Raw genomic sequence first — 25,115 nt, forward strand, 5'->3', positions numbered from 1 at the left:
TCCGTCGCAGGACCCGCCCTACAAGTTCATCCACATGCTGAAGGGCATCAGCATCTACCCGGACACGCTGAGCAACAACAAGCGCGCGGTGCGACTGGCCCGCAAGGCCGGCTGGAGGGGCGGCGGCCAGGGAGAGAGGGAGGGGGCCGACGGGGCGCCCGCCGTGGCCGTGGCCGAGAACGGACAGCTGTCTTACCAGCACCACCACCTTCATCACGTATGTTCTGTTCATATGGTTTTTATTTTAACCCCTTAGAGCAGTGTTTCCCAACCAGGGGTACGTGTACCACTAGGGGTAGGCGAGCACACTGCAGGGGGTACTTGGAAAGATGTTATCATTATAACAAATGTATGGAGCAGTCACATCAGGACATAGAAAGCGATGTAGAACATGAATTAGAGGGTACTCATGGCACAACTAAGAGGTTTAGGGGGTACGCAAGACAAAAAAGGTTGGGGAACACTGCCTTAGAGGATAGCTCTGGCGTAAAATGAAAGTGTCACCATAGATTTGCCATGCCCCAAAATGTATCAAAGTATTCATGAAAAAGTAACATTAGTGAATGGGCAGCATGAATTCTGGAAATAAACGACTAAAAATCTCACACAGTGTCCCTTTAAGACACGGCATTCTAAATTAGCTGTTACCAGAATGGCAATGACCAAGTTGTAATGTATTACTAAAGGCCCTGTGCACTGTCATAGTAGCGTAGTACTATAGTAATTAACTTGCAATGTCAATTACAGCGTGCCACAGGAGGTACGGCGTGCATTAAGGGGCTACAGATACGTTTTGGCTTTTGTGCCTTTAATTTTGCTATGACAGTGCGAAAGGGACAGGATAGAGATGGGGAAGGAATGGCAAATGGACTAGGCAAGAATCGAACTCGGTTCGCCGGCGTAATGGCTCAGAGCCCTACCATTAGGCCACACTAGTTTGTATGTTTTAGATGTTTCATGTACTGCAGATTTGATGGGTTATGGATTTTATGGACTGCAGATGTAAATTGGCCAACCAGTAACTCTGGTGGTGCAATGCATGAATATCAAGGCAACATTTGTATTTTAGTAGCACATGGTCTGTAATGAATTGAATTGAAAAACGCATCACCATCACCACCAACACCACCCTTAGGAACTGGACGGCGACTATGGAACCAGCATGGCTGACGACCACAACCACAACCAGTACCCCCAGCAGCAGGGTCTGAGGCTGGGTCGCGAGCTGCCCATCACGGCGGACTACACCATTCTGGAGGGCAGCGGGGGGTCGGGCGCCAGCAGCTCCAGCAGCAGCAACCAGAGCAGCGCCACGGCAACACCCTTTACACCCGGGACGGGACCCGAGGAGGAGGAGGACGAGGTATACACACATAACACGCACGCACGCACGCATACACACACACACACACACACACACACACACACACACACACACACACACACATACACACACATACACACACACATACACACACACACACACATACACACACACACACGCATACACACACACACACACACACACACACACACACACACACACACACACACACACACACACACACACCACCGCCACCCCCTTTACCCCCGGGACGGGACCCGAGGAGGAGGAGGACGAGGTATACACACACACACACACACACACACACACACATACACACACGCACACGCTGGGCCAGAGGAGATCGAGGTATACACAAGCACACATACACACACATACACACACACAACTAACACCTAACACCTAACACACCTAACCCCACCACTTTGGACTGTTTGTGATCATACACCTGAGGGCCAGGTTGACTGCTCTTTTTGTTAAAAACTGTTGAATGTTGTTTTCAAAGATCTGGAACTCCTATGCACAGCCAGGTTCCAGGTGCTGGTGAAGTGCAGTCATCATTAATCCATAGTAAAGTGAACCTGACGAAGTGCAATGCGAAACGCGTTGTTCACCTAAATAAAAACAGAAAAACTAAGTCCACCAGTGTGCGGTGATCCTTCTTCTTTACTATGGACTGTTGAATGTTGTTCTTCCAGAGTCTGGGTGAGCTGAGCCTGGCGGTGGACTATAACTTCCCCAAGAAGGCGCTGGTGGTGACCATCCAGGCCGCTCGAGGACTACCCGCTGTGGACGAGCGCGCCGGCAGCGCAGACCCCTACGTCAAGGTATGGTTGGGTTGTTTATTTATTTATTAGTGCTGTTTGTTTTTTGTTTGTTTATTTATTTATTCAAAATAAATGTATTAAATAGAAATATATTATTAATAAGTATATTATTCATTATTCATTCAATATTTTTAGTGTATGATATATTAAAGAGTTTATTTATTTAGGTATTCATATTGGTATTCGTAAGGTGATTCATTTGTTCATATTTGTATTCATTTATTAAAGTATTCATGTTGGTATTTGTATTCACAACATTATCATTCATTAAAATATTGATATTCATATCCGTAATCTGACCATTCATTAAAGTTTTGGTGTCCGTTTTTGTAAGATTATCATTCATTAAAGTATCCAAGTATTGGTATTTGTATTCGTAAGATGACCGTTTATATATTGGTATTCATATTGGTGTTTGTCTTCACCCCTACGTCAAGGTATGGTTGGATGTTAATTTATTTATTAGTCGTGTTTGTTTGTTTGTTTGTTTATTTATTTAAAATGAATGTATTAAATAGAAATATATTATTCATAAGTATATTATTCGTTCATTTACAAAAATATTGCAGTGTATAATATAATATGTATAATATATTGAAGAATTTATTTACTCGTAATTCGTAAGATTGGTAAGATGATTCAGTTATTCATATTTGTATTCGTAAGATGATCATTGAAGTATTTACATTGGTATTCATATTCATGACATTATCATTCATTAAAATATTGGTATTCATATTCGTAAGATGACCATTATTTTATTTTTTTGGTCATTGTTTTTTTTATTTAGGCACAAGAATATGTTAGTTGCATTACACATATCAATCTTCCACTGAAGGCCTAAAGTTTTATACAATTTTTACACATAATGAAAAATAAAAAAGAGAAATTTAAAGAACATGAACATGGGGAGCTTACATTTTACATAGCATTTCAGTCGGTACATTGTATATACAATTGTAGTATATTGAAATAAAAAAGAAAAAAGAAAAGACAGAGGGTAAAATAATTTAGCTAACAAAAGTATATATCCAGTCCACTTGATCCAAATTCCAGAGAATTTTTCAATTCGGATTCTTAATGAGTATGTCATTTTTTCCCATCACATACAGTGCCTTCCATAATTATTGGCACCCCTGGTTGAGATGTGTTAAAAGCCTTAAAATAAATTCAGTGTTTATTGCAGAAGAATACTGTCACACTGAAAATTGTAGGAAAATGTAGCCTTCAACTCAAATGAATTGTAAGAAGAAAAAAAAATCCCTGACTAAAAAATAATTATTTTTCATTAAATCACCTGTTCCACAATTATTGGCACCCTTAACAATTCCCAGGAAATAAATATAATTGAAGCATTTCTGTCATTTCTACAGTAGTTTACAAAGTTTACCAGAGTATGTAGGAACATTTAATTAGTAATTCATCACTTCCTGTTTCCCTGGGGTATAAATATGACGTGACACAGAGGCCATTTCTCTTATCCACTCTTAAACATGGGAAAGACAAAGGAACACAGCATACAAGTGAGGCAGATGTGCGTCGACCTTCACAGGTCAGGCAGAGGCTACAAGAAAATTGCCACTTAACTGCAGCTGCCCATATCCACTGTGAGAGGAATAATTAAGAAGTTCAAAACAACTGGAACAGTGGTAAACAAGCCTGGACGAGGACCCAAGTTTTATTTTGCCACCACGCACAGTGAGAAGGATGGTAAAGAGAAATCAAAAGATCTCCAAAGCTCACTGTTACAGAATTACAACAAATGGTAGCATCCTGGGGTCACAAAGTCTCCAAATCAACCATCAGGCGCTGTCTACACGCCAACAAGCTGTTTGGGAGGCATGCACGGAGAAAACCTTTCCTCACTCACAATCATAAACGCAAACGTCTGGAGTTCGCCAAGCGGTATTGGGGCTTCAACTGGGACCGTGTGCTTTGGTCAGATGAGACCAAGATTGAGCATTTTGGCAACAAACACTCTAAGTGGGTCTGGCGTGCCACGAAAGATGCGCATGCTGAAAAGCACCTCATACCCACTGTGAAGTATGGGGGTGGGTCAGTGATGCTGTGGGGCTGTTTCGCTTCCAAAGGCCCTGGGAACCTTGTTAGGGTGCATGGCATCATGAATGCTTTGAAATACCAGGACATTTTAAATCCAAATCTGTTGCCCTCTGCCCGAAAGCTGAAGATGGGTTGTCACTGGGTCTTTCAGCAAGACAATGAGCCTAAACATATGGCCAAATCTACACAGAAATGGTTCACCAGACACAAAATCAAGCTCCTCCCATGGCCATCTCAGTCCCCAGACCTCAACCCCATTGAGAACCTGTGGGGTGAGCTGAAGAGGAGAGTACAGAGGAGAGGACCCAGGTCTTTGGATGATTTAGAGAGAATCTGCAAAGAGGAATGGCTGAAGATCCCTCTTTCTGTCTTTTCCCATCTTGTGAAACATTATAGGAGAAGATTAGGTGCTGTTTTGTTGGCAAAAGGGGGTTGTACAAAATATTAACACCAGGGGTGCTAATAATTGTGACACACATTATTTGATGTCAAATAATTATTTCTTTATGTGGGATTTTTTCCCCACTGAATAAATGCACTTGTATTGAAGGTTGGATTTTTCTCTTTTTTTTACATTAAGGTCCCATATTATTTAGAAAAATAAATAAATAATTGGAAGCTAAAAAACACATCTCAACCAGGGGTGCCAATAATTATGGAGGGCACTGTATATGTCATGGATAACGTCTAACCAATCATTTAATTGAGGAGGATCTGGTTTCAACCATCTTCTAGTAATAGTCTTTTTACTTGCAATTAAAAGCATTAGTAATAGAAGATGACCATTATTAATTAAAATACTGGTATTCATATCCGTAAGAGGACCAAGTATTGAAAGTATTCTTTCTTGATGACCAGTCATTAAAATATTAAAATATTGGTGCGTGTTGGCACTAGGGCCGACTTCAGGCAACTCCACAGGCCGACAAGGATTGTCCTTAGTATAAAAACCCTTTATTAATCCATGGGCATTGTTACAGAGATTTTTATCTCTGTAACAATGCCCATGGATTAATAAAGGGTTTTTATACTAAGGACAATCCTTGTCGGCCTGTGGAGTTGCCTGAAGTCGGCCCTAGTGCCAACACGCTCTAAATGAAAGGACTTTAGTCTTCTTACTTCAAGAGCACCCACAGTTTGGAGTTTACTAAGTTGGAGAACAAGAGCGCTCAGTCAACCTTTTCCATTAAAATATTGGTATTTGTCTTCGCCAGATGACCATCCTCCCAGAGAAGAAGCACCGCGTGAAGACTCGTGTCCTGCGCCGCACGCGCCAGCCCGTATTCGACGAGACGTTCACCTTCTACGGCGTGGCCTTCAGCGCGCTGCCCGACCTCACACTACACTTCCTGGTGCTCAGCTTCGATCGCTTCGCCCGCGATGACGTCATCGGTGAGGCCGTGGTGCCATTGGCTGGAGTGGACCCCAGCACGGGCAAGGTGCAGCTGACCCAGATCATCACCAAGCGGAGCATGCAGGTGAGGAGGGGGGTGGGGCACAAACAATTGCATATACATAGGTTTCCCATTTACAAACATTCGTGCTGTGAGGAGGGGCAAGAATAATCGCATGCGATTGGATTAACAACCTGTCCTCATTTTTACTGAAATGCCACCTGGCTGCGTGACCCTGGCACTTTCAAACTCTGATTGTAGGAAATGGCTATCGGTCAAAAAATGAGCTCACGTGCTTGGCTGCTTAGCATCTTGCCCTTCCTCACAACACGAATGTTTGTAAATGAAAAACCTATGCATTGTGAAGACATATCCTAATAAGTAATACATTACTTAGATCTCACACACGATAGAAACTGTGGTGATTCTGGGGCCCAGGTACCCTAGAAATACAGTATACTAATAATTAGAAATATGCTAATAAATACAGTAGAAATGTGCTAATATTCCCGGGAGCATATTGAGTTAATAGCAGATTCTGCAGATTACAGTACACATGGTGATCAGGTGATGTCTGATGAATAGCCTTTTAAATGTGTTCACTTCTTACGTACAGTAAGTATGTGTGTGTGTAAGTGTGTAAAAGGCAGGAATATGGGGGTGTTTTGGGGATCGTGGGTGTTATCAGACGAGTGAGTCAAGCGGCTGTCACTCTGCACCTCTCATGCTATTCATCACCATCACACACACACACACACACACACACACACACACACACACACACACACACACACACACACACACACACACACACACACACACACACACACACGATGGTATTCATCACGAACACACAGCCGTCCTTCTCTCTCTCTCTCTCTCTCTCTCTCTCTCTCTCTCTCTCTCTCACACACACACACACTCACACACTCACACACACACACACACACACACACACACACACACACACACACACACACACACACACACACACATGATGGTATTCATCACGAACACACAGCCGTCCTTCTCTGAGTCGCCGGGTGATTTTCTAATGATAATGGAAATGAGGAACGTGACTGAACGCTATAAAGGACTTTTTTTTAGGAAAAGCACAAAAGCACAACAATACCTCTTTAATGTATGTCCTCTACAAGTCTTCTGCTGTCCAGTCTTGCACTTTAAATGTCTGTATGATCACTGTCTATGTCCATACTGTCTTAAGTCCATGTATAAGTACTGTCTATGTCTATACTGTCTACGTCCTTACCTAGATTAGTCTATGTCTGTATGGGAAAGCAAGAAATGTAATTTCAAATTCTTTGTATGACCAGTGCATGTAAAGAAATTGACAATAAACCTACTTGACTTGACTAATGATCTGGTTGACTATAGATGCTCAATTTCATTGAGCTTTTGATGGAAATGGCTCAGTCTTTCTCATCATTTAGTTAGGTAAGTTAATAATATGCAAAGGCACATATATATAATATATTAACACTGGTGGTGTCAAGGTTTCGTACTGAATATTTGCATCAGAACCAAAATATACATGAACAGATACAGTGCTCAGCTGGCTGAGACGTTAGTTAACAATTAGTTAGATGTTAGTTATCCAATTCATCTTGTCAAGATGTTCAATTTCACTCAGTTTTTTCATAGTTTTAGTTAGGTTTGTGGAATCACGTTCCTTTTAGTTGCCGTAAAGCCTTGGAATGGCAAAGGGCCAAAGGCTTTCCCTATTTCCCCCCTCTATTATCTTTATAAAAAGGATCATAAAATGACCCACGTCCCATTTGAAATGGTTCTTTGCAAGTGAGTGCATATGTTTAACATGTATTATGATTTAGATGTATTTTTAATGGACTATTTGTGCCTTTATTGATGACAGGACAGTAGAGATTGACAGGAGATCAGTGGGACAGAGAGATGGGGGTTTGGGACATGACCCAGGCAGGACTCGAACCTGGGTCCCCATGGGCATGCAAGTCCAAGTGGTGGGCTTAGCACGCTGTGCCACAGTGCCCCCCAATTTAGTACTAGTCACTAGGGGGGTAAGTAAATAAATAATTAAGTTAAGATAAATAATTAATTGCGTAAATAAATAAATAATAAATTATATAAATAATACATTAGTTAGGGTTAATATTATGCAAAGGCACATATATATAAACACACTTCTAGTCTCAAGGTTTTTTGTTTTGTCTCAGAGATGTCTTTTCACCGCGCTACTATGACTATAAAAGGTGCCAGACATTAACATTAGCTGTGAAATCAAAAAAAAAATGTCTGAACACTTAAATCCTTTTTTTTGTTTCTTAAATGGCCTATTTGCCCCAGCGATAAATTACAGCTATCTGGTTAAGATGTGTAATGTACTGTAATTGAGCATGTGTCTCCTGTGATCTAAATGCTGACACTGTAATCTACTGTAAATCGTGACACGGTAATCTACTGTAAATCGTGACATGGTTTTCTGTGGGTGATTCTGTCCTCATTGTGCTAATGCCAAGCCTATAAGTCTGCCTATTCCAATAAACGACATGACATGTAGTCAACTTTGACATCCTAATGTCCACACCGCAAAGATGTCTGTGATTTGTCCAGGGCCTATTACAGGAAGAAAGACATTACCTTTTGGATCTTGTTAGAGCTATATCTGTATGTAGTAAAACGTTCCTCCAAGTCACCACCACAATATGTTTAAACCCGAGCCTTGACACACGCACACATGCACGCACGCACGCACACACAGACACACACACACACACACACACACACACACACACACACACACACACACACACACACACACACACACACACACACACACACACACACACACACACACACAGTTCCCTATCTACGGGATGCAGTGTATTGAGCCGGACAGCCTAGCCCAGCCCAGCCCAGCCCGTCCGCAAGGTCGCTGCGTTGGCTATTGATTTTCGGTCGACCATTAAAGGGTTTTAATTGCAAGCAGCCGGCCGACTCCTAGCAGGACAAGACAAGACAAGACAAGACCAGCTTAAAGGAGCAGCATGGCTGGATTGGCCATAAGGCATACAGGGCATTTGCCCGCTGGCCTGTTGATGATTTTGGCCTGGTCCTCCCCTCAATGTAGTGGTATCAGTCCTCATGCCACTACAGCTGACCTCTCTGAGTCAGATTTAAATATTAATTTTGGCTGTTGTGGTCAAAGTAGCTTATAATAGAAGACTACAAATGTTGCCATGGGCTTCATCGTCTCCCTCAATGCTTGGCGGACCGGTCTTGGCGGAAAATGCCCGGCCGGACTTTTTGTCCCAGTCCAGCCATGAGGAGCACACTATCTCTGGCCACAAAGGGACTCCCATGAAAAGGCCACCACCGTGACGCCAACATGGAACATTTGCTGAGCTTTTATTTTCCTTTTTTAAATGGGCTTTTATACCTTTAATGGACAGGATAGTGTGAGATTAGATGGTGACTGAAAGGAAGCGAATGTGAGAGAGAGAGATGGGGGACGATCGAGAAATTACATCAGTCCAGAATCAAACCTGAGTCACTCGGCCAGTATGGGTGCCTTAGCCGTTTGAGTATGGCCGAGGCCCACTTGCTGAGCTTTTGGTTGCCATGTAAAGGATATCAGTAGCGGCCCGTCTCCTTTAATGAAGGCTTGAATAAAGAGCGCAGCTGACTGCCTCACGAGACTGGCTACGCTTACATGACGTTTTCAATTCCGAATGAATAATTCAGAATTAAATAGTTCCGTCCAGTTTACTTTGATCTTTCATTTAATTCCGAGTGTAATTCCAAGTGTTTACATGATGTATTCAAAGCAGAATTAAGCTTGGCTCAGAATTAAATTGAGTCAATTTTGAATTAAATGTCTTATGTTCTCAACTGGGCAGTCATGGGTAAGCGGTTAGGGTTTCAGACTTGTAGCCCAAAGGTTGCCAGCTCGACTCCCGACCCGCCAGGTGGGTGGGGGGAGTAATTAACCAGTGCTCTCCCCCATCCTCCTCCATGACTGAGGTACCCAGAGCATGGTACCGTCCCGCCGCACTGCTCTCTTGGGTCGCCATTTAGAGCTGTCCCCTTGCACGGGTGAGGAATAAATGCAATTTCGTTGTGTGCAGTGTGCAGTGAACAATTTTGCACTGTGGAGTGCTGTGTCACAGTGACAATGGGAGTTGGAGTTTCCCAGTTGGGCTTTCACTTCATGTAAAGGTAGCCATTTGTGATCATTGTGGAGCCATGAGGAGACTCTTATGAGGTGTGTGACTCGGAGATAACGCTGTGTGTCACTGCTACTGTAGGCTACAAGCAGTGCTGACATAAGGGTGTGTTAGTCACACAGTGTTTCCCGCAAGACATTTGTAACCTCAAGTGTAGTGGTTATCTGAGGTGATGCAATGTTGTGTTTATGAGGGAAATTTACATATAACTGTGTATCTTTTATAATGAAAATAAACTAAATTCTATTTTGAATATAAAACATGTTACTAAAATTATATCATAATATTTGTACAATTATCCTCAGCCATAGTTCTTATGATTTCCAGCTGTTTATCTATATTGCCTTTTTGGATTCATGCAGGGAGCTTTATAATGACACTAAAACAGCCTTCAAGGGGGTCAATGATATGTGAAGGGAACATGATGATTTCTGTATCCATTCCAAAGTCTTACATATTTTCATACAATTTCATCAGTGCAGTGCAGTAACTACATTATTTTGTTAAAATTGAGTTTAGACTGTAAATGGTTTTCACAACACCTCCATTATCTTGTGACAAAGCCTTATGGTCCAAATGTGTCCCGTTTTAGAGATATTACTATGTCAAATTAGCAGTAACTATCCAAACTAATACCAATACTTTGAGGGCTCTTTTCTCAGTTTCAGTGTTGACGTAGTCACTGCACTTTGCCTTTGTAGGGCTGTATTAATTAGTCTAATTTTAGTTTAGACAACTTAATTAGGGTATTTTTTTGCACTTATGAAACACCTCCTCCCTTGATGATGGCGCGGTTAATATTACATTCTACTGTTGCTGTTATTTTAATAAGGGGCAATTAGGGCGGAAGTAAATTAAGATGTGTAGCTTAAGGAGCTTAATGTTGATGAATTCATTCACACTCACATTTACACATTTATTTTGTAACAGATTTAAAATGAGGTCTCGTGTGTGTGTGAAGCATTTCATCTTGTTATTTCTCGGTCTAGTGTGAGCTGTGGAGAGCTGCTGGTGTTTTATCATGAAAATGTGCCTTTTGTCTTTTTCGTGTGTGTGTGAGTGTGTGTGTGTGTGTGTGTGTGTGTGTGTGTGTGTGTGTGTGTGTGTGTGTGTGTGTGTGTGTGTGTGTGTATGTGCGTGTGTGTAACACGCTAGCCTACCAGGACTTAAACCTTGTGTGTGTGTGTGTGTGTATGAACTGCTGTAAGGATGGTTGTTGTACTCGAGTGTGTGTTATATGTTTACTGCAATGTTAACAATGCGCATTAGTTCTTTGTGTATTTTTTGTATTTGTGTAGTTATGTTAGATGACAGACTCCTTAATTTCCTTCGGGATTAATACAAATACTCTGCTCTGTCTAATGCAGGGGGGGCACCTATGTCTTGAGGGTCATTTACGACTCTTGGGGCCATCTTATCCGGCCCCCGATATAATTTGAATATTCTGCAGTTTAGGAAATGGATCGCACTCAGTTTTTCTTCTTTTCTTGTTGTTTTCTTTTTATTTTAACATTGCAGGGACTGATATGACAGACGTTTCGGCTGCACAGAGCCTTCTTCAGTGTCACAATATTCTGCAGTTTCACATGGAATATAGAGAAAGCTTAGAAATAGCATTTGCAATACAATTAAGGTATATTTTCAGGAGACCTAGTGAAGTTGAGGTCTGTTGTAGAGGTGCCCACCGTCAATATACAGTAGGCCTAAAGTGCAGGTGTGTCAAATCCTGGTGTGTGTTCATAGTACAGCCCTTGGAGGACTTTATGAAATTTGAAGTGGCTGTAGCGAAGGGGAGTAGATATGCCCAGCTGGGACTCAAACCCAGACCTTCTGGGGTAGTAAACTGGGTCTCCGACCGCTACACAAAGAGCCAGGCTCGTTGGCATGTTAGTCAGAACACACCCACAACCCTAGTGATGGTCACTCCATCACAGTGGCCCTCGAATGAAATGGGTTCCCCACCTGCCCTGGTCTAGTGTGTGAACCATGGCGAGCTGTCCTACCTGCCTGTATTTTGATCATGAAAATGTTCCCTCAGGTCAGAAACCGCACACTTGCGTAATTAATCTTCCCTCTCTGTCTCTCTGTCTAGTGTGTGAACTGTGGAGAATTGCTGGTGTTCCTATCCTACCAGCCCGTGCCTTTTTATCAGAGGTGTCAGAGGTGTCAGAGGTGTCAGATGTGTCAAAAGTAAAAGTGAAAGTACTTTTGTGGTGTAATTACAACACTAGCACATGGCATTACATAGCTGTTACACCATTTATTCCATTGTAACTAATGGGATAGATAGAGTGTGTTATTACTGAAAAACACTGGAAACCTAACAAGGACCCACCATAAACTTGATCAGTTAGCTGATCGTAAGACGAGTACACAGGTCTACTGTTTACTCAGATAAGTTACTTCTGTGGGAGGGAATCTGTGTTTCTTTTTTTTTTTACTTTTACTTTTACTTTTGACACCTCTGCTTTTTATCATGACATGTGCCCTCTTGTCTATCTCTCTGCTCTGTCTAGTGTGTTGGGGAGTTGCAGCCAGGGCTGGACCAGTCATCTGGCATAGCGGGCATTTCCCAGTGGGCCCTGCACCCTCATGGGCCCCTATTTTCAGAAATGTAAAAAAATTGTTTTTATTTTTCTGAAAATGGGAGCCCACGAGGGTGCGGGGCCCACCGGTGAGTCAGTTCTGAGCCACTAATAATATTATGAGGGGCCCCTTTAATCCAAAAGTGCCAGGGCCCTATTTCTCCCCCATGAGGGGCCCCTTTAATCCAAAAGTGCCAGGGCCCTATTTCTCCCCCATGAGGGGCCCCTTTAATCCAAAAGTGCCAGGGCCCTATTTCTCCCCCATGAGGGGCCCCTTTAATCCAAAAGTGCCAGGGCCCTATTTCTCCCCCATGAGGGGCCCCTTTAATCCAAAAGTGCCAGGGCCCTATTTCTCCCCCAGTGCAGCCTTGGTTGCTGGTGTCCTTTCATCATGAATATTTTCCCTGTGTCTACAAGGCGGTGTCTTTTTCAGTAGCGATATGTTATATGGGCTTTTATGCCTTTATTTAGTACAAGACAGTGAGTGAGTGTGACAGGAATTGAGTGAGTGAGAGCGAGGGGAGGGATTGGCAGGATGGACCTCCAGTCAGAATCGAACCCGGGTCACCGGCGTGGAGTGCATCTTAATATGCGACCTTGCCTCCTCCACTTGCCTCCTCCACTTGCCTCCTCCACTTGCTTCTCGTCATGATGACATCACTGACAACAGCATTATATTTCAATATCTTGCAAAAGCTCAATTGTAGAGTCTGTTTCTCATTTGCAATTGGGATGGTGAATGAAAAACAGTCCCTCAAAAGTTGTTGTGGCTAGGCTGACAGCTGGGAAACTTTATCGTTTTCTCCACGGAGGAGGGGCTAGGAGGCGGGACGAGGAGACAAGCGCAAGTGGAGGAGGCAAGGTCGCATATTAAGACGCACTCATAATGAATGTTCCCTCTCTGTCTCTCTTCCCTCTAGTGTGTGGGGGGCCGTGGGGAGCTGCTAGCAAAGAGGGTGGAGTAATAAAGAGGCTTTGAAACCCGCCCACCCAATGAAAAAGTGTGTGCTCAAGTTGGGTGTCCTAAGGGGGCATTGTCCCCTCCTTCTTCTTGTATTTTTGAGGTGTTTGCACGAGAAGTGCGCTACCGCTATCTACAGCGCTAAGGGGACTCCATTTATTCTCAACTTCAGGACTCCGAATGTCTCCTAACTGAAGGTCTTATAAAGGGGCGTTCACCCAACAGAAAGTGGATACCAGAAATTAACTAGAATGACTTATCTCTGTCTAGAGTATCTCTGCTGCTGGTGTCGCTGTCTTACCAGCCCGTGTCTTTTTATCATGACAGTTCCTGTCTCTTTGACGTAATGAATCTCCCCTCTCTGTCTCTGCTGTCTTTATATCATAATGAATCTCCCCTCTCTGTCTCTGCTGTCTTCATATCATAATGAATCTTCCCTCTCTGTCTCTTCCCTGTAGTGTGTGAGCCGTGGTGAGCTGCTAGTCTCCTTGTCCTACCAGCCCGTGACCAATCGGCTCAGTGTGGTGGTGCTCAAGGCCAAACACCTGCCGAAGATGGACATCACCGGACTCTCTGGCAGTGAGTCACTTTTTATATTATATATATATATTATTATTACGCTATTGTATATTTTTTCATGTTCATCCTCTCCTCATCACGGGTTATCAGAAAAGCAAGGAAAATGTTGTGTGTCTTGTCTATTGTATGTATCATCATCATCATCATCATCATCATCATCATCATCACCATCATCACCACCACCACCACCACCATTATCATCATCATCAATATCATGACGATTAATATCACCATCATCATTACCACCATCACCACCATCACCACCATTATCATCATCATCAATATCGCGATGATCAATATCACCATCATCACCACCACCACCAACCCTACCATCATCATCATCATATTTCTCTTGTCATCATCTTACCTCTCCAAGTCTTCCCTAAACATTTCCTTTATCATCATCATCATCATCATCATCATCATCGTCATCATCATCATCATCATCATCATCATCATCATCATCATCATCATCATCATCATCACCACCATCATCACCATCATCATCATCATCATCATCATCATCATTTCTCTCTCCCCTCTCCCCTCTCCACATTCCCACCCTCCTTCTTGTCCTTGAAGGTGAATGTGACATACGGCCGCACACACAAGAAGACGCATGCCCCCCCATACACACACACACACACACACTCTCACACAATAACAGCCCTCTCTCCTCTCCTCTCTTCTCCTCTCCTCTCCTCTCGTCTTCTCTTCTCCTCTCTCCTCTCTCCTCTGTTCTCCTCTCCTCTCCTCTCCTCTCCTCTCCTCTCCTCTTCTCCTCCTCAGATCCGTACGTGAAGGTGAACGTGTTCTACGGCCACAAGTGCATCGTCAAGAAGAAGACATAACCACCACTCCACCACACACACACACAGACACACATTCACTAACCCCCCTCTCATCTGCTCTCCTCTTCTCTCTTCTCTTCTCTTCTCTTCTCTTCTCTTCTCTCCTCTCCTCTCCTCTGCTCTCCTCTTCTCTCCTCTTCTCCTCTCTTCTCTTCTCTTCTCCTCTCTTCTCTTCTCTTCTCTTCTCTTCTCTTCTCTTCTCTTCTCTTCTCATCTCTCTTCTCTTCTCTTCTCTTCTCTTCTCTTCTCTTCTCTTCTCTTCTCTTCTCTTCTCGCCTCTCTTCTCCTCTCCTCTTCTCTCCTCTCCTCTCCTCTCCTCCCCTCCTCTTCTCTTCTCTCCTCTCCCCTCCTCCCTTCTCCTCTGCTCTCTCTTCTCCTCTCTTCTCCTCTCCTACAGATCCGTACGTGAAGGTGAACGTGTTCTACGGCCTCAAGCGCATCATCAAGAAGAAAACATACTCTCCCACCCCAACACATTACATTACAATGCACTTAGCTGACGCTTTCATTTATTCAAAGCGACTGACAACTATTATTTTTCAGGGTATTGGTTACAGTCCCTGGAGCAGTGTGGGGTTAGGTGCCTTGCTCAAGGGCACTTCAGCCATGGATGTAGGGAGAGGTCAGGGGGGATTCAAACCTGCAATCCATAGATTGAAAGACCAAGTCTCTAACCACTAGGCCACGACTGCCCCATACACACATACACAGAATCACATTCACTAACCCCCCATTTCCTCTTCTCCTCTCCTCAGACCCGTACGTGAAGGTGAACGTCTTCTACGGCCGCAAGCGCATCGCCAAGAAGAAAACATAACCACCATCTCAACACACACACACACACAGAAACACATTCACTAACCCCCCTTTCCTCTACTCTTCTCTCCTCTCCTCTTCTCTTCTCCTCTCTTCTCCTCTCCTCAGACCCGTACGTGAAGGTGAACGTCTTCTACGGCCGCAAGCGCATCGCCAAGAAGAAGACGCACGTGAAGAAGGGCACGCTGGACCCGGTCTGGAACGAGTCCTTCGCCTACGAGGTGGCGTCCGAGCTGCTGCCCGACGTGCAGGTGGAGTTCCTGGTCATGGACTTCGACCGCACGACGAAGAACGAGGTGGTTGGACGTCTGCTGCTGGGCGCGCGCTCCTGCTCCGCCCCCGCCGCCGACCACTGGCACCAGGTGTGCAGCAACCCGCGACGGCAGGTGGCCAAGTGGCACAGCCTCACACACTACTAGAGGGGAAGATACACACATTACACACACACACACACACACACATGCATTACACACACACATGCATTACACACACACATGCATTACACACATGCATTACACACACACACACACATGCATTACACACACACATGAACACTAGCACCATTGTAGTACAGACACACACACACAAACATACATAATACACATAGAAACACATACACACTTTATAGACACACACACGGCTTGAGAGAGTACTAGGGAATGGCTGCTGAGGCCTAGAAGACTCACACGTCAGACATGCAGTACAACTCATCACAAGCACACACACACTATGCAGACATACACATGTACACATACGGTACATATGCACACACACACACACATACAGACTTACGGTATACAAAAACAGATGAACACATGTACACATGTGCATGTACAGATTAGTACACATACATACTGTACACACACGTGCACACTATGGCTATACACATATACTTACAGTGCATATACACAGAAACACACAGTCTTGCACATACCCTTGTCTCAAACACGCACTTACTGTACAAAACAAATTCTGATATACCAAAATGTGACCAATAGCTTACATAAATACATACATACATACATCCCGTAAACACAGTACATATAAACATACATACAAACATACATACAGTACATAGAACTTATGGCTACCTAGAAATACATTACATGCCGTGTGCACACACGCAACTTCACATGAACGCTGTACAGATGAGATGTCTTCATCTCCACTTCTCTCTCTCTCTCTCTCTCTCTCTCTCTCTCTCTCTCTCTCTCTCTCTCTCGCCCTCTCTCTCTCTCTCTCTCTCTCTCTCTCTCTCTCTCCCTCTCTCTCTCTCTCTCTCTCTCAAACACACACACACACACACACACACACAAACACACACACACACACACACACACACACACACACACACACACACACACACACACACACACACACACACACACACACACACACACACACACACACACACACACACAGACGCACTGACACATACTGACACTGACATGATATGAGCAAGAGACCTCTGTCTGAGAGTAGAGTGATGTCTCTCTCTCTGCTGAGGAAAGTGGACAAAAAGGGAACACGACACCAGTTCCCTGTTACACACGGGACTTGAACACCAATACTGACACACACTACAAAAAAAGAATAAAAGTCATGTTGAAAAACATATTGTGACACACAAACATCCAGTATCCAATAACACTGTCACTAATAATGAGTAGTCACGCCAGAGACCAAAATATGACTATGAATACCAGACTGTTATCATTTCCTGGTGGCTGTGTTGTTTGGGGAATCAAGCCCGCGTCGCTTTTGATTTTCTAAAATAATTGTATAACGTCAAGAATTCACTAATCTCTCTCTCGTTGCACTGGTTGTAATCGCATGTCAGAACAATGATACTGATGTTTGTTTTTTTCTTTATCACGAGAAAAAAAAGAAGAAAAGCCAGCGAGCATTAAGAAGTGAAGTGTTGTTGTTCAAGTTGAAGTAGAGTGACTTTATTTTTTTTCTCTCTGTACAACCAAATATAGCAAACCCAGACAGACCTTTTGAGGAGTACAGCTGTTGTCCTAAAAAAATTGTGATGTCAGATTGTTTTATTTTTCTTTCTTTATGACAATGCAAGACTTCTTTCATCATCGCAAATAATAATTGCTGATTATCTGTCATTCATGAGATGGTTAATGAACTAGTAACATACAGAGCTCTGCTATGCGTTCACAAATCTTACTGTAACAACCTCTTGTTATGGGATGACGATTTCTGAGCTGGACTCCGTTTCTCGATTCTTGTTGTTGCTAACCGTCTTGAGTCGGTCTTGAGTTGGTCGTAAGTTGCTCTTGAGTTGGTCTTAAGTTGGTCTTAAGTTGGTCTTCAGTTGGTCTTTAGACACAAGACCAACTTAAGAACAACTTAAGAACAACTTAAGACCAACTCAAGACCTTGGTTACAACGTTGGTCTTAAGAACGAACAAAATGGCTAAAGTCGTTAGCAAAGGCACTGTCGAGAAACGGCCCCCAGATGTTTTTCCTCCGCTGGTGAAGTCTGTTCCCCATCGCCTCCTAGGCTTACCATTATCGACTGTCAAATCGCCAGACAGAAAAGCGAATCTTCCAGAAAGGTCTGACCAATAGTAATAACAGCACCAACAACACTGACCAGTGGCTGTTCAAGGAATGCTACTATAAAAAATAATAATAAATGTTTATTTCTTTTGTGTTGCATAGAGGGTTGTGCTCCGCTATTTCCATTATAATCCACAATGGCAGCTCTCACTGTCTTCTGCTATTCTCATTGTGACACAAATGAGCGTAACTAGAAAGTAAAAAATGAAAAATAAAAGAACACATAAGATATGAACTATGCCCCCCTCTGGAAAACGGGGGATTCTATTGGACGACCGGCACCCTTGTCTGCACTGTCCGCATGTCTCCATGTATAGTATGTGAACACACACAAAAGAAAAAAAATAGATGAAGGCTTCCCACTTTTCTCGGTTGCCCTTTGTATTGCTTTGGATATTTCCTTTTTTGTAAATCTGTGATATTAGTGCACCGACATTGCCTTGCAAAAACGCTTTTGAATTGTTCTCTGTTTCACTTATCGAGATGACATGGTTGATGACTGCTGTCAGGAAAATGTCTCATGGGAAAGTTAATTGAACTTGGTGGACATAGGACAGAATATACTACATAGGCTATGAACTTCCCTAGTCTCCCCTTTTTGAATAGTTTTTTGAATTTGTCCTTTTAGGTGCTGTTTCCACGTAGCAGGATATTTTTGAAAATGTGCTGGGTTTTGGCCTTCTGTTTCCACATAAACAGTTTTAAAATCCACATAGCAAAAATCTGGCTTTAGAAATAACCCATTTAGGGGGCTAAAACGCACCTGTTACAATGGAGTTTTTATTTTTAAGCACATGTTGCGTTTACACCTAAACAGGAGGGTGGGAAAAATCCACATTTAAAAATATCCGGCTACGTGGAAACGGCACTTAGAATACCCTTGATGAACCCATAAAGGCTTTCTTTGGCTACTGTCCATTTCCTGTCCGGAAGCTGTCGATTAATTAAGCCAGAACTACTTTGGATGCGTTGCATTACATTACATTTAGTCACATTGAAAATGCATTGAAAGGAATGGGCACATTTGTTGCTGCGTTACTTTGTCTGGTGTGGCCAGCTCCATTGACTGTAGTGGAAGCTCTACACAGTCTCACCCCAAGTAGTCAATATCTGAGTACCTTTGACCAGACTGCAATTTTTGACGTCTTGGGTATTCCTTCCACGTCACATTTTGACTATGTCCTCAAAGGCGCCCCCTTGTGGCAGCATAACGTCATTGAGGTTAGGTTTAGGAATAGGTTTAGGGTTAGGCCACATAGTCAGAATGTGACGTGGGAGGAATACCCAAGACGTCAAAAATTGCAGTCTGGTCCAAGGTAGTCAGAAATTGACTACTTGGGGTGAGACTGCGTTGGGAAGCTAATGTGTCAATCTGTTCCTTAACCTAGTAAGACAAGACATGGCCCCTCTTATAAATGAGTTGTTACCAGAATGGAAATGGCCAACTCCTAATGTATTACTAAATGGCCTGTGCGCTGGCGTAGTGCTGTAGTACTGTGGTAGTAAAGTGTTTTCAGTGACTATCACAGCGCTCCAGTGGAGGAACAGCGTGTGTTAAGGGGCTACATCTCATGGCAAACGTGTGTGTGTGTGTGTGTGTGTGTGTGTGTGTGTGTGTGTGTGTGTGTGTGTGTGTGTGTGTGTGTGTGTGTGTGTGTGTGTGTGTGTGTGTGTGTGTGTGTGTGTGTGTGTGTGTGTGTGGCAGAGGGAGCGAGGTAGTCTGGCACACACACCCAACAGAAGGAAGAAATGCAGGTGGGCCATCTCAGCACCGCTGTCTGTTTTCCACTCTTTCTGTCTCTCTCTCCGTCTCACTCACTCACTCACTCGCTTTTCCTATCCTTCTCCATCATAGGACAAATGACAAATGTTCCCGCCGTGCGCCCATCTCGTCCTTTACATAATGGCGCCCATTAGGGTTGACTTAATCAGGATTACAGATGGACATACAGTGCTGCTGTTGGCACATGTTGCATAACTACTGCAATGTGTTTGTTTCTCAGCAGAGTTGGATAACGTAGAAGCAGACGTACTCTTACAGATGTAATGACAACACTCATAGGATGACATCACAAAATTCAAAACCATGTAATAATCATACCACTAATGTTGTAGAGTAGAGCAGTGTTTCTCAACAGGGGTGCCGGGGCACCCTGGGGTGCCGCGGGCCCCCCTCAGGGGTGCCGCGGAAACGTGGCTGATAAATAAATTATGTAATATAATACATATTTGTCTAAATTGATAAGATAATGCTAGTCAGTGGAATCTTTCATCTGCCATTTACGCACAATAAAGTAAATATAGGTCAGGCCCCAGTCAGCTGCAACTTCGAACGTGGTCGTGTGACGTCTCCAAATGTGTTACTTTTCTAAGGTATCGGATGTGATGGCAAGTTACGGCTTGCTGGTTTGGGGTGCCTTGAAAATTTTCATGAATTGTAAGGGTGCCTCGCCTAAAAATAGGTTGAGAAACACTGGAGTAGAGTACTTCTATCCTGAGGGAAATGAAGATGTCTGACAGCTTGTGTAAGAGTACCTCTACTTCTACCACTACTTTGTTTTTGAGCAGAGAGATGCTGTATATTTGTGAGATAGATGTGGTTGGAAGCTGGTTGTGTAGCATTGTGGCTGATTTTTCAATGGCTCACTGTAGGCTACTGTGATTGGTTGTGTAGCGTTGGGGCTGGTCTACATCAGAGCCATACAGATGGGAGAGTTACGCGATTGGAGGACCAGGAATTAAATGCCAGCTCCGCCTTTCAGCGAGATAAGGGTGTTCCTAAAGCGGCTGTCTTTCCATAGACTCAACATAGAACCACCACATTAACAGCCAAAAATAAGGACTAACGAACTATACTGCGGGGTAATCACCACAAATATGTAAACCATCAACTGTCTCGGTGGTGATAATCACAACAGTTTTACCATCTGTGATGTTTATCTGAAGTTATTACTACGAACAGCAAGTATTGTCATATTCCCTGCATTGCATCGCATTGCATTTGCTGTGTGCTACGCCCACTACTAGGAACTAACACTCGCAACGCTGAGCAGTACTGAGAAGCTAAAACAGCTAATTTTGCTAATGAGGAAGTCGGCCTTAGCACACAGCGGAGATTGCCCGACTCTCCCCTCTGTATGGCTCTGGTCTACATGGCTCACAGTAGGCTACTGTGATTGGTTGTGTAGCGTTGGGGCTGGTTTACATGGCTGAGTCGCTTATCCTTCTTCCTCAGAATGGACAGGGCAAACGTTGTGTTGCAATTTAAGCCCAGCTGTGTTCAGGAAGGAAAAAAGAGGAAAGAGTTCTTACTTACAGTATGTGCAGGACGTAGAGGGTAAATTCACTCATGTACATGTAATATATTTGTTGAAGAGCAGTGTGACTTGTGTTGTCTGTCTGGACCAGGTTTGCCCCCCCAGGCCGAAGTTTGGCATCTCTGCAATAGATTCATATAGGTAGAGCTACTGAACTATTCATGGAAGACGCCATTGGAACCAGTGCTGATGAAAGTCCAGCACCACTGGGAAACTCCAACTCCCATTGTCACTGTGACACAGCACTCCACATCACACAAGCGCACACTGCACACATCGCAATTGCATTTATGCCTCACCCGTGCAAGGGGGCAGCCCTCAATGGCGCCCGAAAGGGAGCAGTGCGGCGGGACGGTACCATGCTCAGTGTACCTCAGTCATGGAGGAGGGTGGGGGAGAGCACTGGTTAATAACTTCCCCCACCAACCTGGCGGGTCGGGAGTCGAACTGGCAACCTTTGGGCTACAAGTCTGTTACCGTAACTGCTTACCCATGACTGCGGGAACTGCTACTGTATAATAACGTTGTGTTGCGACTGTACAGTAGGCTAGTGTATCTCAACAGGGGATGTTCTGTACAAGCCCCCCAGGGGGCGGTAGGGAGCCCTTGGGGGGTGTTGAGGAGGTGACAGCTGAGAGGTGGGGCGGTCAGTAGAAAATTGTGGGGGGGAATTAGTCTATTTTATTTTTTAATACTGCGTAAGGGGGGTGTTGGTAGGCTTATGATGAGGTCAAGGGGGCGTTGGTTCATACAATAAAGGTTGAGAACCACTGCTGTCTGATGATTCTTGTGAATGTGACACACCATACTGTAGTATGTGCAATATATAGACTACTGTAAAATCTACAAAGGCAAAATGCATTGACTATGTGAACAATGACACTAAGGTAAAAACATATTATGAGTTGCTCTACTGCCCAGGGAAACATGCTGTGGGGGGTCATGGGGGTGGAATAGGCGAGGGGTGGGGGGGCGCTGTGGCGCAGCATGCTAAGCCTCCCACATTTGGGCTTACATTGCCCACGGGGACCCCGGTTCGAATCCAGCTGGGGTCATTTCCCAGCCCTGTCTCATCTCTCTCTCTCCCACTCATGTCCTGTCTACTTTCACACTGTCCTATAATAATAAAGGCAAGGGGTTTATTCACACACTACACAAAATACTACAGTCTACAGTCACTGCCTTTTGGTTTTGTTAGGAAGTACCGTTTTCACAAACACCCCATCTTGATAACCCAGAATATGTTTTTTTTTTTAATGAACGAATGTCTGTATGTTTATCTGTCTGTCTGTCTATGTGCATAAAGACACCAAGTGGAGAGTCAGTAAATATGGTTTACAGTATGCTTGTTCCAATATGGTTTATGCTCGTTACTGATTACCGATAGGATTATGCGTTGAGGATTATTCTGAAATTAGTTTTGTTTTATTTTCTATTTTGTTTGTCGTTTACCTGAGTCTGTGGATGTCTTGTGTGTTGGCATGCTCATCATGTTTCCCGGCTGTTAAGGGGTTCTGAAGTCATACTTGGACACGCTGGGACAGGGGTGGGGAATAGGGTGACCATCTCTGTGACAGTAAAAAGGTGGACATATTTTTGGATGGGGGTTTTGGGGGTCCTCCCCCATGAAAATGTGTGTTCCTTAGTGGCAATTTTGTGCATTTTTCATGCATACTAATCAACCAGGTGTCTGGCATAATGTTGTGCCGGACGCCGGACAAGGCACTGAAAAGACGGACGGTCCGTCCTAAAGACAGATGTCTGGCCACCCTAGTCGGAAACCTTTGTTTATGGCCCCTGAGGCCGTCTTGTCCAGCACCCGACATCATTTTAAGGTTATGCAGTTTGGTGAAGGGGGTGAGTCAGCACACTGCCAATAAGCTCAAAAAAATAAAATAAACAAAAGGTGGCTTTTTAAATAATAAAGTTTATATTTTCGGATCTTATTGGCAGTGTGCAGACCTACCTACTTCAACTATCTGACTCTTTTGTCTGGCACCTGCAAAAACTGTTCTTGGATGTGTGCACCCTACCCAAAACTACTAATGTTATGCAGTTTCACCTGAAAATACTGTATGAAATGCTAGAAATGCCATTTGGCATGGTCAACACGTGTCCTGTCTGCAAGGGGTGCTGAAGTGATACCTGGACACACTAGAAGGTTAAGGGCTCCCATAGCACACGCACGCACACGCACACACACGCACACACACACACACACACACACACACACACACACACACACACACACACACACACACACACACACACACACACACACACACACACACACACACACACACACACACACACACACACACACACACTCCTAAACCCCTCTTCACGTTTTTTAAGCCTATAGCCTCCACATCCAACACTTTGTTTTAATTTGTTTTGTCTTGTTTTGTTTGTATTTTGGAACCCTATTGCTGACCCTTATTTGGACTGTGTGGTTTTTAATGGGCTGTATAAAATTAAATCCAAGGAAAGCTGTAATTAGTTAATGTACTGACAATGACCAGGGATTGTTGTAAATTATTACAGTACGTTGAATTGTGTGCAAACTGTGCATATACTTGCAGCGTGAGTCCGAAGTGACTAGGGGAAAAAAAATATCTTTGCGAATCCGCAAAATGCCATGGAATAATACGCAAAATATTACACTAATGCTAGTCTGTCTGTTGGTTTTGTTAACACATATTGAATGTGCAAATAAAACGTTAAAGTGGTACACTACAGGTGTTGCTTGATACTTTATTTAATTTATTTTCCTTTGTGCAATTGTTCGGCTACAGTATGACTGCACTGCATACAACTGTGTTTTTCCCAATAGCTTGAACACAATTGTAACATCTCTCTGCTTGTTGTATCATATATATATACAGCAGGCTTGTACGAAATTCCGAATGGAAAGAATTTCAATTCAAAATAATGTCATAATACGAACACTAGGTGGTGCCATTACCTTGAATTTCTTTGAATTTAATCTACACCACCCATTGAAAGTACATACAACACCACCACCTAGTGTTCGTATTGTGGCATTACTTTGAATTTAAATTCTTTCCATTCGGAATTTCGTACAAGCCTGATATACAGTAGGCCCCAGTCAGAAATTTGTTTCATATCGAGTTTCATCAAAAACAAGGTGGTGGCAGCGCCCTGCCCTGGCCAACCGGTAGGGCACTCGTCTGCCATGCAGCTGACCCAGGTTCGATTCCCTGCCCGGGTCATATGCCAACCCCTCCCCATCTCTCTCCCCATTCGCTTCCTGTCCACCTCTCAAACGGTCCTGTCAAATGAAGTCGTAAAAGACAACAAATCTGTAAAAACAATGCGGTGGCTCTGGTATGTTGCCCTGAGAGCTTATCATGTACTAACTCAGCACATACAGTATATGCACGGCCGCTGACAGTTTGCACTGGGCCCAGGACAAAGTCATCAGAAAGGGCCCCCTACCCAATACACACAATGTAATGAGGAGCCAATTCTGGGCCCCCTATGTCCCATGGGCCCTGGACAACATACTCATTTGACCCCTTTGCCCCCATACATGTATTAGAGGTGGAAATCCTACTTTGC

At 43.7% G+C, this 25,115-nt stretch overlaps 1 protein-coding gene across 1 annotated transcript in view; it reads left to right on the forward strand.

Annotated features, from left to right (window-relative positions):
* The window catches only part of syt11b (synaptotagmin XIb), a 52,013-nt gene extending 35,955 nt beyond the window's left edge, over nt 1-16,058 (forward strand). Inside the window, exons 2-7 of the mRNA XM_063198558.1 lie at nt 1-217; nt 1,202-1,363; nt 2,044-2,172; nt 5,448-5,711; nt 13,852-13,972; nt 15,748-16,058. The exon at nt 1-217 is cut by the window's left edge and continues 151 nt beyond it. Coding sequence (XP_063054628.1) covers nt 1-217; nt 1,202-1,363; nt 2,044-2,172; nt 5,448-5,711; nt 13,852-13,972; nt 15,748-16,058 — 1,204 coding nt within the window. The remainder of the gene's footprint in view (nt 218-1,201; nt 1,364-2,043; nt 2,173-5,447; nt 5,712-13,851; nt 13,973-15,747) is intronic.
* The last annotated feature ends 9,057 nt before the right edge of the window (nt 16,059-25,115 follow it).

The sequence above is a fragment of the Engraulis encrasicolus genome, chromosome 5 (assembly GCF_034702125.1).
Source record: "Engraulis encrasicolus isolate BLACKSEA-1 chromosome 5, IST_EnEncr_1.0, whole genome shotgun sequence".
NCBI classification, from domain to species: Eukaryota; Metazoa; Chordata; class Actinopteri; order Clupeiformes; family Engraulidae; genus Engraulis; species Engraulis encrasicolus.